Raw genomic sequence first — 14,346 nt, 5'->3', positions numbered from 1 at the left:
ATAGATTCAGATAAACAGAATAACATACTATGCAAAATAGAAAGAATACTAGACGATAGAATAAGTACTATACAAATACTTTGTTACATTGGGAAAATTGCACTTGGTGCCATACATATGTGTGAGTTTGAAACATGAAATGTGTAGCTGTCTTTAAAGCTTTGTGCTGCACATAGTGACCGTTACTCTCTGAGCTGTTTGTGGTTTAAACAGAAACTACAGGAACTCCATTTTTCTGTGTCTGGGGGAAGAAAGTTGCAGCTGTTTCATCAGAAAGCTGCTAACAAAAAGAGGAAGTAAAATGTCTAAAACCTCCATAAACAGGCCATGAATCTAAAGCTGTTTAACGCTTTAAAGCCGGTCGGCGCGCGCACGCTCCGTTCTGCATAACTATTTTTAAATGGTCGGTCTTAAAGGGTTAATTAAATATGATTAATAAATACATACAGTGAACTCACTCCAGTGTTTTGTTTTGTTTTGACTTTTTTATCATATTTATGTGGCACCAACATTTCCATCTGTCAGATTGTGAATGTTTACTCTGCTTTTGTAGTATTTCTACTCACTGACACCTTAATGTTACGTTCAGCTGAGCTTGAACCTGAACGTCTGACTAATCAGTGGCCTGTGGAGCCACGAGCCTCGGACCATCATCAGCAGCAGGTTTGTAGTTTTCAGTTACATGAGCGCAGTGATGGCGGCCATGTTTGAGGAATAACTTCTTCTGAGTTTATGTAGCCAGACACAGGTTCATACACGATTCAGCTTTAAAAGAATAAAACTAAATTTGTTGTTTTTGTAGCTTTTTAACAAAAGTATTTGATTACGTGATTAAAATAGTTCAGCTGCTGTTTGTTTGAATCTGGAATAACAATTAACTTTTCTTTCAGACATTTCCAAATGTCAGGCCTTGCAGCGCAGTTTGAAATGTGAAAATCTTTCATTCTGTGTATTTGCTGCACCCACTTGAATCAAAGAGCAACCCCACTCATTCGGCTCACTTGTGGTTCCCTGTCTCTATATATGAACACCTCACCCTGATGTGAATAAATCAAAATGCTGCCTCACAGCACAGACCTGTGACAAGAACCAGAACATTTTTCTCCGAAACGCGCCAACGAGTGACGCGCAGTGACGTCATGGATTGCGGCGTTAAACAGAAAGTAGATTGATGAGTGTCAGTTTTTCGCCGTTTGTAGCTACTTGCGCTGCAGAGGATCAAACAGGTCGTGTTTCCCCGGTATGTTTTGGAGGTACCGAATAAAACTACAATGTTAACATCAGCGTGTCTCTGCTTAACTCTGCTGTTTGTCTGTGTCGTGGATTTGGCCTCTTCAGGTGAGCTCTCCTTCAGGTACTACTTTGTTTCAATTTCACGAACAAGGCTCTGAAACATTACGCTGCCTCTTAATGTAAAAGTGTTGAATCTCCCCTAGACTGTGCCTTATGTCCATGTAGTGACCGAAAAATGCTTGTTAATTATCAGAAGGATGGATTAAATCTAATAAATTTTAAAAAAAAAAAGTATACGCAGGTTGTGTAAGCTTTCTCAGGACACCTGAGTTACGGGGTGCGGTCAGGTAAACGAAAAGCCCCTGTCCCCTCCGTTCCCAATAACTTTACCCTGACTGCTAACGGCACTAAGGCAAGGTGTGTTTTTACTCTTTACTGACATCAAAGTCTTCTTTTCCTGTTTGGTTCGTGCAGGTGTGAACACAGTAATCACACTCAGGTGTAGACAGCAACAACCCCACCGAGACCCTCAGGAGGAGGAGGTCTCAGTGCGGTTCGTTTATGGTGTGAACGTGATCCCAAACACGGGCGCGTTACAGGTTTGGGTTAAAACGTCCCGTTGCTATGTGTGCTTTATACTCTCAATACAAGAAGGAAGTACAGATATGCAAAGGTTACGTGAGGGTCAGCAGCCAGCCCTGAAACGACTCTGTTTTCACTCACAGCACACTCACCTTCTGTGACATCTGACCAATGAGCGGGCTCAGCGTTCTCACGTGGTTTGTAGTGACGTATTATCTCTGTGCGAAAACAAATCAAACCAGTTTACAAACTCAACAGTTGACCTGCTGACTGTAGACTCCGCCCACCGTGTCCCACCTGATCCCGATGGAGCAGAAACGGTAAATGTTTCCCTTAAAGAGGAAGAAATGTACAGCTCTGAAATGACATCATCATAAGAACTGCAGCACAGCAACACACAGGAGCAATGTGAGGTGAAATATGATGTTCAGTCATCTTCATATATTCTGATCTTCATTCAGAGGGATTCTGTGTGCAGAATCAATCATGTCAGAGATCTTTAACCTCTGATAGAAGTGCTGAGCATCCGAATAAAACATAAATAAATAAAACAAATTGAATAAAAAATAATAACACAAAATAACCACCTCCACAGGAGGAACTTCTCTCTGCCCCACAGCAGACACTCAGTCTTCAGCTCCCAGCCTGTCAAACTAGGCTGACTAAGAGTCAGCTCTCACATGTGTTTGCTGCTCTATTTGAGTGAGATTTGATCTTATTGAGATGTATAAGGAAATTAAAATGGGTATAATTTTAGCCAGGTTCTTATTTGATAAATTATCAATCAATCAATCCTTTATTTATATAGCACATTTAAAGACCAAAGTGCTTCTCAATAGTAAAATTATTCACTCAGCTTTGCAGAGTTTTGGTGACTTTGTCCCAAAATAAAGTCCAAGAAGATTTTTTTTCTGTCCTCTGTGTCAGCAGAGCTCACTGGTCTCTGATCCTGTCTCTGATTGGCTGCTGTAGAAGTGAACAGTTGTACTTTGACCTTTAACCTCTCTGCTCTGTGTTGTTTCCTCTTTCAGACCAGAAAAACATCACAGCTGAGTCTGGACAGGATGTAGTTCTACCATGTCGAGTACCATCAAACAAAACCATCAGAGCTGTGAAGTGGAGCAGAGCTGACATGGGAGATAAATATGTGCTTTTGTACCGGGATGATCAGCTGGATCAAGACAACCAGCATCCATCTTTTAAGAACCGGGTGGATCTGCAAGACAGACAGATGAAGGATGGAAACATGTCTTTGATTCTGAAGAATGTGACGATTGATGATGGTGGATCATACAATTGTAATATCTTCAACGGAGAGACAAGGTCATGGGAGAGCATCAACACTGTCAGCCTGACTGTTTCAGGTGAGTGAGCAGAGTTGAGTGTGTGTGTGATCAGAGGTGAAGCTGCTTCCTGGTTGTTGATGTTTGTTTCTAAAGATGTTGTTGATGAGACTTTGTAGAAAGCAGCTGGTCTGAGTGATGTGATCAGAGTGCAGTAGATAATGTCTGACAGCAGTTTGAAGAGGAAATGGATTCTGTTCTGTTCTTCACTCATCACCTACCTGACAGCTGACACCTGTTTCTCACCTGCAGGTCAGACAGGAGTAAACAAACAGGATGGACCTGTTGGACTGATTGCTGGCCTGTCAGTTTCTGCTGTTCTTCTTGTTGCTGTTGTTGGATTTTTGATCTACAGAAAACATAAACAACCACAGAATCAGGAGTCATACCAGCCTCCTGCTGACCTGCAGCCTGTTTGAAACGTCTCAGTTTGTTTTTATACAGCTGAACTCCTGCTGATCCAGACTCTCAGTACTGTTATTGTTATATGTGGAACATTCAAGACTTCATAATTCAAACAAAGAAAAGTTACATATCTGAGAATAAGATCAGTGATATTCAACAACAAAAACCATTTTATGTGACAAACATCTTCTTTGTCTCTGATGTCGACAGAAATAAGTTTGTTCACAGTGATGGATTCAGCGTCGTCTCTGTCACAATATCAGAATCAGTGAGTTTGTGTCATCTTCAGGTTCAGCTGTTTGTGAGGTCAGACTCACAGACTGATCCTCGTGTTTAGATGTTACACAATAATTCCAGACACTGACTGACAACACAAACACAACACAAAGTGCTCAGGGTCCATTTATCAGCTAGAACTGAACGACTGAATAATCTGATATTATTATGAAACCAAAGAGAAACGTGTTACATGGAGCTGCAGAGTCACATGTTTCCTCTGATCTATGAAGCCTTAACTTGTTCTTCCATGAAGGAGACTCTTCAGTTTAAACATGTCAAGATTATTTATTATTGATTTTTATATGAGCTTGTTTATCGATAAAGTTTTACGCGTGTTACTCTTGAATGTTTGTCTTTGCTTCCTGTGGCTGTAAATGTTTTTCTGACCTGCTGTTTGAGTGTGAGCAGATTTGATCTCACCTTGAGTGTAACAATGTGAATATTTGTACATTTAACCTGATGTTATTACATCCTGTGATCTGTGGAAGCTCAGTAGCGCCTCTCAGAGGTAGGAGATAAATAACAGAGCTGAAACCCTGGCAGTTCATGGGATATCAGTATGTTAGAGACTGCATACAGTTTTGTGTATTAACTTCTTTGTGCCTACCATGTGAAACAAGCATGTTAAATAAGAACATTGTTAAATTATTGGAATGTTAAAGAGTTACAAGCTGAAGCTGTTCTTTTGTACTGTGAAGTGATAAACCAGATGTATTTCATGACAGACTTTCTGCTTTAGTGCTACTAAAACATGCTGTTCTCCTGTAAAGTGCAAGAACAGATTCTGTTCATATCCACAGCATAAACATAATCTCTGAAAGATCGGTGGGTCTGTCTGTCAGTCACAGATGGACAGTTTGAGCATTTTAAACACACTCAAATAACATATTCATGAAAAAATAGCTTTTTAAAGAGTCCTCCTCCTTCTGTATATTTCAGTGTTGGCTTATTTTGCATGCTGAAGGTTGCTAATTCTTTTGCAGCTTCCAATTGTAATCCAACCCGTGGATTCAGTGTGTGTTACATTATTAGGATCAATGATTTTGTTTTAGCTGCCAAGTTCACGTTCATGTCAGTGTCGAAATTTATTTTCTTTGCATTTGTTGTACTTCTAGAACATCCAGGTTTTTGTAGTTTCAAACAAAGAAAAGTTAGCAAATCTTGACATTAAAAAAATTGTACAATTTTCTAAATATTTTGTTATGGCCGATCCGTATTTTTGCATGATCGGGTAAATGCTTTACCAGAAAGGGGCAGTATAGGCACACAGGTGTAGGCAAGAGCCTGTTATTATAATTTACCAAGTACTCAAATCATTTGAGGAGAGCTGCCATTAACAGATGTGGCTGTGACTTTCCTTAACTGCTGGGCCAACTTACTGAGGACGTCATCTGATGTGCAGAGTTAGCATTGGATATAAAACTACGTGTGTTTGCCCACCTCTGGCTTAAACAAGTCTCTAGTCGCTATTTCTGCTGGGTTAATAATTATTAGGAGCAGAGTCTCTGACCTAGAAGGCTGGCCAAGATGGTTCAGATTTCCTGTACAGGAGTAGCTGGGATCTGATTTATTTATTTATTTAAAAAACAAAAAACAAACTGCGGAAGTATCACTGTTGAGCTGCTTGTGTTCATGTTAGTATGTAAAGCCCAACATCTCCCTCTAGTGGCCATATGTAAACCATGTGTGAGGATGGTGTTAATGTAAAATGTGAATCATAGTGTTCCAGTCAGTCATCAGTGTGTCTCTGCACAGCTGTAATTAAAATGTGTTCAGAGGGCCTCAGTGTCTGAATGGTTCCAGTTCAGCTCCATAACAGCAGCGTCCCTGGTTTGATTCCTGTGTTTCAGCTCATATCTGCCTCTCTCACTGAGGGGGACGTAACTACATGGACATGGATTTGTTCATCAACCAAACTACAGATCACTGAGAGCAGAGGACATTAGATGATTATATTTTATTATATCCTTTTTTCCCTTTGTGAACTGATAAATATCCAATTACACATATAAGGAGATCCAAATTAAAATACTTTATAACAGTGTGTACATTTATTAGTTTTGCCTTTTCATTTACATTCATGGTGGACGAGACAGGTTTTTTAAAAATTTTATATTTTAAAAATATACTTTTACACATGATAGGCTATTACCCACCACATTAAAAACCAATAGAAAGCTGGTGCTCAGAGGAAGAGGGCGGGCTTTACTCGGTGTCAGTGAGAGAAATGAAAAAAAGCTCAAATGAGTGAGAAGGACGATGAAGGAAACATCTGTGCTGTGTCTGCTCTGTAAGTAGAATCTCTGTGTTTGTTTGAATTCTTGTACTTTGACTTTCTGCTCTCCTGATTACTCACCGGTTCCCAAACTTTTTTTGCTGGGCCCCCCTTTGTTTTACGGGAAAAATGTTCGCCCACCCCCCTCCCGCCCGCGCATGCGCGCATGCACAAACATCCTCCAACCACACACACCCGTATTTTGCTCCATTGCGGTTTATTTCACACCTCAAACATTTAGCAAACAATTAAGCAAATACAAGTAATCTGCAATAAATTACAGGTATTAAGAAAATAAACTACTAGCTCTTTTACGCTGCGTCCGCACCTACACGGGTATTTTTGAAAACGCAGCTGTGTCATCCACACGTAAACGGCGTTTCGAATCACCGAAAACGGAGATTTTTTTAAAACTCCTTTTTTGCGTTTATGTGTGGACGAGGAATACAGAGCTCGTACTGCAATGTCAAAGGTATGTGCCTTTTTTCACGTCACGCTGTGCGCCACTTTATTTTTTACATGAGATGAATGGCAGATAGAGACAAAATACTGTTAATCTGACTATCTGCAGGTTTCACACGCTTACATATACACGCAGTTACTGTCCCTCCATTTACAAAGGCAGAGACGTCATGGTGTGTTCATTTTGCTGTAGTTGTTGTTTTTCCTGTGTAATAATATTCAACATTGCTATCAATACATTTTTAAAAAAATGCCTCTCTGTGCAAAATAGGTTTAAAAACATAAACAGCTGTGGGATACTGTTAGTCCGTGATTTGAACTGAGGGAACAAATCGTGGCAGAATCAGCCTGATGTTATTTGTATCCCACAGTAGAGCAGAGCGATATGACCAAAAATATTTATCACGATATACATTTGCAAATTTGCGATAACGATATAACTGATGATATAATTGACACTAGACAAAATACTTTACAACTCCACAACTTTATTAGTGCAAAAAAAAAATCTATGTATTTGCACTTTAACAAGCAGCTGTTTTTATTTGCATTAAAGTTTTATAAAAATTAACAGTGCAAATGCAAATTCCTTGCTGACAGTTTAACCAAAAGGCATTTCCAGTGGAAACTGGCCGACATATCCTGAGCATAACCATGTTTAATATCCACAAAACTTAGAAAGACCTTATACACACACAATACGGTAATATTATGTTGAAGCACAGTACGTATCACTCCGCGAGGCTCCTGCCTACGATAGCCATAATGCTCCAACAATCCATCAAGCGGTGCGGGTTCGTAGCTTAGCAAAGTCGAACTAAAACATTTGACAGATTTTCGAGCACCGTGTACGACATAAAATCGTTTCGAGGTCAGTAAACACAACCAGAATTCATACATAAGGCACACAGGATTATAAGGGGCACTGTCGATTTTCAGAAAAAATCAAAGGATTGATTTTAAGTGTGCCGTATTTTCCAAAGAACACGGTAATAACGACGGCCGCTAGCATGCTCTACCAAAAATAGTGCTTTGTTGTGTATCTGACGGACGAAAGCTAAACCAGTTCCACACCACTGAAGTTTTAGCATTTTTACAAACCAATTCTGGGTCATCCGTTTCATTCAACGATTTGCTGTCGCCCTTCTCATTCTCTGTCGCTGCTATGCTTTTTCTGCCATGTGTGTATGAAAACAAAGGCACTGCGCATGCGTGTTTTACCCATGTTCTGTCGCGATATTTCATTTTCTTATCATTGCCCGACATTATACCGGTATTACCATGAACGGTATGATATGGCCCAGCCCTATCCCTTTAACTTTACTAACATGATAACTTATGGTGACTTGGTAACTTTACATGGTAACTTTACTGTATAAAGAGCTAACATCTCCAAAATGTCAGGAGTAGCTAGTCATTACAACAAGTGTTTGTGAACTAAAAATCAAGAATGTGGGATACTGTTTGTCCATGATTTGAACAGCCCAGTGCTGCTCCTGATGAAGGAAAGACCAATTCTGCAGGGGAGACCTACCTTGGCACTTGTGCAGGTGAAGCCAAAGGGAAGATATACTTCACCATATTTTCTAGTCTTTGGCTTAGAATGAAGTTGGTTTGGAAACATATTCAATAGGGGTACAACGATACTCGTATCAGTATTGAACCGTTTGATACAGTGCTTTCGGTTCGGTACACATATGTATCGAACAATACAAAATTTTTAATTTATTTTATCAACTTTTCTTCTGACGATGCTGTCTGTGTTGAGAGCTCAGTGGATCTGCGTTCGACTACTCCACCTAGGCTGCACTGTGGAGTGCAGATCCACTGAGCGCAGCGCAAGCTAGCAAAACAGAAGCTAAGCTCGTTGCAACATGCCAAACTGAACCTCCCCCACCCTCATTCAGATCTGGCCTTTGGAACTATCTTGGTTTTCATGTGACGTATGACCCTGAAGGTAAGCGCGTCATGGACAAAAGTAAAACAGTATGTCGGATGTGCCACGCAATGCTCAATTACATGGGTGGGAACTAGTGTGTTAGCGCAGTTAGCTTGTTAACCTGTTGATGCCGTCCAGCCCCACGCACGGGGCGATCCGCGGTAGCTCGTTAACGGAGATTTGCCGCATTGTGGCATTAATGTCATTTCAGATTAACGCTGACCGTACTAGTGGGTACACAACGAATATGACTGCACATTTACTCTGACATCATCCTAGTGCAAAGACATGTGGAAGCAGACAAGAACAACAAGCACGCATGCTACAAACTTTACCCGCGTCATTTAGACAGCCGTTAGCACATGATTATCCTTATGGGGACGTGATATGTTTAATATGCTGCTGAGAATATAGCCCAGAAGAAGCGTATATTATAAGTTTTATTTTGGAAAGAGCCATTTCTCTGTAATAAACTCCATCCATCCATCCATCTTCATCCGCTTTATCCGAGGCCGGGTCGCAGGGGCAGCAGCCTAAGCAAAGAGGCCCAGACCTCCCTCTCCCCAGCCACCTCCTCCAGCTTATCCGGGGGAATACCAAGGCGTTCCCAGGCCAGCCGAGAGATATAATCTCTCCAGCGTGTCCTGGGTCTGCCCCGGGGCCTCCTCCCGGTGGGACATGCCTGGAACACCTCACCCAGGAGGCGCCCAGGGGGCATCCTTGTCAGATGCCCGAACCACCTCAGCTGGCTCCTTTCGATGTGGAGCAGCAGCTGCTCTACTCTGAGCCCCTCCCGGATGGCCGAACTTCTCACCCTATCTCTAAGGGAGAGGCCAGCCACCCTTCGGAGGAAGCTCATTTCTGCCGCTTGTATCCGCGATCTCGTTCTTTCGGTCACTACCCACAGCTCGTGGCCATAGGTGAGGGTAGGGACGTAGATCGACCGGTAAATTGAGAGCTTCGCTTTTACACTCAGCTCCCTCTTCACCACGACGGACTGGTGCAGCGTCTGCATTACTGCAGCTGCAGCCCCAATCCGTCTGTCGATCTCCGGCTCCCTTCTCCCATCACTCGCGAACAAGACCCCGAGATACTTGAACTCCTCCACTTGGGGCAGGAACTCATCCCCGACCCGGAGTGGGCACTCCACCCTTTTCCGGCTGAGAACCATGGCCTCAGATTTGGAGGTGCTGATCCTCATTCCCGCTGCTTCACACTTGGCTGCGAACCGTTCCAGTGCGAGCAAGACTGTAATAAACTCTCTTTTCCAAAAGATGAGTGATTTCTCAGTCAGATTTATTTTTTTATTACTTTGTTGTTTCAGCAACATTAAATTTTAAAAACTGTATGTTTGAGTTAAAATATCTATTTATAATTTTAATAAATGACAAATTAAAAAAGCATGAACATTTTTTTTGTATCAAAAAAATATCAAACCGTGACACCAAAGTATCAAACTGTGAATTTTGTGTATCGTTGCACCCCTACTATATATATAATTCCCTGCTCGCCCCCCTATACAAGCTTAATATTAATATTAATTGTCACGGTTCTGGGTCAGTTTGACCCAGTATTTTGAGTTGTCATGTTTTTGCAGGTTTAGTTTAGTTCCGTGTGTCATTTTCTGTCTGTCTCTCAGTGTCGAGTCTGCGTCTTTGTGTGATGGTTTCTTGTTCCTGTATTATTGTGAAGGTCTGCGTCTCATGTGAGTGTGTTCAGTTTTGCCTCTCGTCTCGTTGATTACTCCCAGCTGTGTCCCCCACCTCTGTGTAATCTCCCTGTGTTTCTCTGTGTGCATTTAAGTCGCGTCTTCTGTCTTTGTAGTTGCTGGTCCGTCTGTGTATTCGCCATGTTTCATCCGTGTGTTCCCTGCCGTCACCATCTTGTACCGTCGTCCACCTTGCTGCATGTTTCAGTTCCGGTTCGTATTCAGTAGTTTAGTTGTCTCCAGTATAGTTCAGTGTGATCTCTGTTTCCGTTTTTCCACTGGCGCATTGTGTTCAATAAACCACCTTCACTCCTCCACTACTGCCTGCGATTGGATCCTCATTTATTATTTTTATACGGCTCTCCTCACTCCCCGTGACAGTACGGACCAGCCAGCTATGGATCCAGCGGCATTCAGCCCACCCAGGGAGCTTCAGGAGGCCATTATCGACTCTGCTTCTAAATTAATCAACCAGTGGTTAGAGCATGAGGCAGAAGCGTCTCTTTACACTGTGGAAGCCAACCTACAACACCTTTCCAGTTACCCCTGGTTATTGGACTCACTGCATCCGCTCGTACAGAATTTTTTTCTTCACGAGCTTCACCTTCACCCTCCCACCGCTACCACTCGCCCACTCGCTTCAATGGAGAACGTGCCGTCCGGCCGGCCGGATGAGGAATTACTCGGTCCGTCGGAGCTGTCTCTGAGACGAAAGCGACATTCGCGCCACCGACGCGGCACCCCACAGCCGGATGTAGGGACATGTAAGCAGTCGGCTGTGGTGAGTGAAAGGGACAGTTTTTCTGCTGCGTCAGACTCTGTGACTGTGTTTTCTGGAGCTATTTTTTGTGTGTCTTCTGAAGATAACAATAATTTTTCCGTCTCACCCATGGCCATTGCTCCAAAGACTGCCTTTGCTGAGCCCACATTCAGGGTTAATGACTGTGTTCACGCTATTTTTTCTAAACCTGGAGTTACTGAGTCAAGCACCATGAGTTTAGGGAATGACTATGTTAGGGGAGCCTTTTCGTCTGCATCGGTTCCTTCAGTTAATGCAATGAACTTCCCCGAAACAGTTTTTCCTGACCATATGCCCCCATCCACACCTTCACCACAATTCAATGTGGGGCCTGTAACACAGTTAGCAGTACAGTTATCAGTTCAGTTAGCAGCCCAGCTGCCCTCAGTTCAGTCAGCCACTCCACCACCTGTTACAACTTCGCTACCTGTAGCTCAGTTGCCACCAGTTCAGCAGCCTACCCACTTGTTCATTCGGCCACCATCCTCACTGTCTCATTCTAAGCAGGGAACACACTTCACCACAACATCTGCTGGTTCTCTTAAGCTGGCCATCTCAGAGACAGTTGCTCCCTCTAGGGCCGCCCCAGAGGCTGGGTGTCAGTCACCAGCCAACTCTTGACCCCTAGAGGTCAAGACGCAAGCGCCAGCAGCCTCACCCAGAGAACTCACCAGAACAGTCTCGGCTCTCAGCACCCCCTGAGAGTTCAAGTGAGTTCACCCGTCCGCCTCCGTCCTCTGCTGAGTGTATTGGGGAACACTCAGCCCTCTGAGGACTGCATCCCACTGTGCTGCTCAGTCCCAGCCAGTGTCCACACTGGCAGAGGTCTCCGTACCTGCTGCTTCAATGTCTGTCTCCACTGGAGGGCCCGAGGAGCCCGTCCAGTCTCAAGCCATGTTAGCTGGGGGTTCAGGTGAACCCAGCTAGCGTCTTGCCTCGTCGGCTGGAGGGCCTGAGGAACCCGTCCTGCCTCAAGTGTCGTCTGCTGGGGGTTCAGGAGAACCCAGCCAGCCTCAAGTGTCGTTTGCTGGTGCGTCCGAGGAGCCCACCCAGCACCACGCTTCGTCTGCTGGGGGTCCTGGAGGACCCAGCAAGCGCATCCTCACGTCTGCTGACGGTCTGGGGAGGTTTGTTCAGCCACCACCTGCTGAATCATCCCCTGTGACTTCTACACCGTTGCCTGCATCCACATCACCTCCTGCAGCATCACCACTGTCAGGTTCCGCAGCCGTCCCGCTGCTGCCTGGTCCAGCCTCTGTGTCTTCATCCACGCCTGGTCCTGGTTCATGTCGGTGTGGCGACCGCAGGACCAGACAAAGGCGGAGCTGGACCAGACGAAGACGAAGGCGGCGTCACGGAGGCTGGACCAGGCTGGATGAAGGCACGGAGGCTGGACCAGGCAGCAGCGGGACGGCTGCGGAACCAGACAGTGGTGATGCTGCAGGCGGTGATGCTGCAGGAGGCCGCGATGCCAGCGGCGGCGACGAACCCTTTCCGGAGGCCGTCCCCGAAGGCCATGATGCCAACTTAGAGGCCTGGAAAACGGCCGGCAGAGGCATGAATTTTATATAAGCAAGAGTGAACGCCTCGTTACTGTCTGTGTGCGTTTCTTCCACAGTCTAAAGTCTAAAAGTTTCGCTAAGCTGTGATTCTAAACTTTCTGCACGTGTAACTTTGAGAGTGGATAACATTCTTCAACAAGCTATTTTTATGATTACACACTGAGCAGATACATCAGAAAGAGACGAGTTTGTGAGTTTGTCAGCTGTTTGTGTGGAGTTGTTCTTTATGTTCACCTCAAATCAACCTGAGTGTCATTTCTCTTTAGTTCTGATCTCACTGCTGAGCTGCACAACAAACCAAGGTCAGTAACCTTCTTCTGTTACAGTTTAAACCTGAGAAAAGCTCACTGATATGACTTGATTGGGTTCATGTTTCACAATGGATCTATTAGTATAACATACAGTAGATTTGTTGCCGCAAAATGTTGTACTGCTTGAAATTCCGTCTCCACCGTTGCTCGACACTGCGTGTATAGAGCAGGTAGTGCAACAATAGAAAAATAGTTGCGGGACAGCACTGTGTAGCGTTTGTCTAGGGCGTTGATCATTTTCCTAAATCCCTCGTTTTGCACAGTGTTGATGGGAGCCATATCTTTGGTAAGTAATGGCCTCTGTAATTTCTTTGTGCCTGCGGGAGTTCGACGGGTATGGGGAAGCGCTGTATAAGGTTCCCGTTATTGATGTTTGGTTGGTTGACCGGGACGGATTTTCTCCTGTCACTTTCTCATCATCCCTGACGTGCTCTCCGTTGTTTTTTTCCCTGCTAATTTTAGCATCACACGGCACAGCTTCTGTATCACGTGGTATAAGGCTCCGCCCTTGTCATTTGTTGAGCAGGAAGAGTGAGCGCTTGTTTTCATGCAGATTACGTCCCGGATCAAAATGCGGTACAGTCGTCGTCTTTTTTTTTTCTTTTTTTTTAAATCGTTGTCATTTGGAAATGAGATCGCACATAAGTATGAATTGAGATCGCGATTTTCTAACGATTAATCGTGCAGCCCTACAGTAGATCTATTATATTACATGTATTTCTCATTGTAACCCTCACAGCTCGTCTGACTGTGAGTCCCAGCAGCTCTCAGATCTTTAAAGGAGACTTTGTGTCTCTGAGCTGTGAGGAGGACGACAGCTCTGCTGGATGGACTCTGAGGAGAAACACAAGCAAAGGACAGAGGACTCAGTGTGGAGATGGGTGGGGAAAACCAGCTGGTTCTTCCTGTAACATCATTAAAGCAGCATCTCACGACAGTGGAGTTTACTGGTGTGAGTCCAGAGAGGGTCCCATCAGTAACATGGTTAACCTGACAGTCACTGGTAAGCTGAGTGTGTGGAGTTAGTGTTGATGAAGCTGTGTGTAAATGGATGAAATGCTGTAGTTTGTCTCTGTGTTGAGGTGGATCAGTGATCCTGCAGAGTCCTGTCCTCCCTGTGATGGAGGGAAATGACGTCACTCTGCTCTGTAAAACAAAGACCACTCCCTCCAACCTCCCAGCTGCTTTCTATAAAGATGGCTCCCTCATCAGGAAGCAGCCTACAGGTCACATGACCATCCAGCATGTTTCCAGGTCTGATGAAGGCCTCTACAAGTGTGACATCAGCGGTCATGGAGAGTCTCCATCCAGCTGGATCACTGTCACAGGTGACACACTCACCTGTCTGTGTTTCTGCAGCTTTCAACATTCACAATGTGACGACAACTTAATGACTGTGTTTGCTTTATTTTAGAGAGAAACACCACCACACCTCCACCTACATCCAC

The 14,346-nt window shown here is 44.1% G+C and overlaps 2 protein-coding genes across 3 annotated transcripts in view; both read left to right on the top strand.

Moving 5' to 3' along the window:
• The first annotated feature begins 1,153 nt into the window (after positions 1-1,153).
• Positions 1,154-4,947, top strand: LOC146673317 (matrix remodeling-associated protein 8-like). Of its 2 annotated transcripts, none has more exons than XM_085402004.1 (3): positions 1,154-1,338; positions 2,847-3,179; positions 3,411-4,947. In XM_085402004.1, the coding sequence occupies exons 1-3, from the start codon at positions 1,272-1,274 to the stop codon at positions 3,575-3,577; spliced, it is 567 nt and encodes a 188-aa protein (XP_085258130.1). In that variant the 5' UTR covers positions 1,154-1,271; the 3' UTR covers positions 3,578-4,947. The 2 variants fall into 2 exon arrangements, 1 of the variants encoding a protein (XP_085258130.1); XR_014910449.1 differs by having other exon boundaries at positions 1,158-1,240.
• An 8,100-nt stretch (positions 4,948-13,047) lies between these two features.
• The window catches only part of LOC146673313 (uncharacterized), a 66,542-nt gene continuing 65,243 nt past the window's right edge, over positions 13,048-14,346 (top strand). Inside the window, exons 1-2 of the mRNA XM_085401775.1 lie at positions 13,048-13,474; positions 13,638-13,901. Coding sequence (XP_085257901.1) covers positions 13,192-13,474; positions 13,638-13,901 — 547 coding nt within the window. The 5' untranslated portion in view covers positions 13,048-13,191. The remainder of the gene's footprint in view (positions 13,475-13,637; positions 13,902-14,346) is intronic.

This window comes from Rhamphochromis longiceps, linkage group LG3 (genome assembly GCF_057381845.1).
Source record: "Rhamphochromis longiceps isolate RC_006_pf linkage group LG3, R_longiceps_female_GT1.1, whole genome shotgun sequence".
In the NCBI taxonomy this organism is placed as follows: domain Eukaryota; kingdom Metazoa; phylum Chordata; class Actinopteri; order Cichliformes; family Cichlidae; genus Rhamphochromis; species Rhamphochromis longiceps.
Note: the sequence above shows the minus strand (reverse complement) of the source record. Positions and strands in the feature narration are given on the sequence as shown.

What these genes read in the sequence shown, in the direction of transcription:
- LOC146673317 (XM_085402004.1), top strand. Translation starts at nt 1,272, where the DNA reads ATGTTAACATCAGCGTGTCTCTGCTTAACTCTGCTGTTTGTCTGTGTC. An exon ending in CGTGGATTTGGCCTCTTCAG is followed by an intron (nt 1,339 to 2,846) that starts GTGAGCTCTCCT and finishes TTCCTCTTTCAG; the next exon opens with ACCAGAAAAACATCACAGCT. An exon ending in TGTCAGCCTGACTGTTTCAG is followed by an intron (nt 3,180 to 3,410) that starts GTGAGTGAGCAG and finishes TCTCACCTGCAG; the next exon opens with GTCAGACAGGAGTAAACAAA.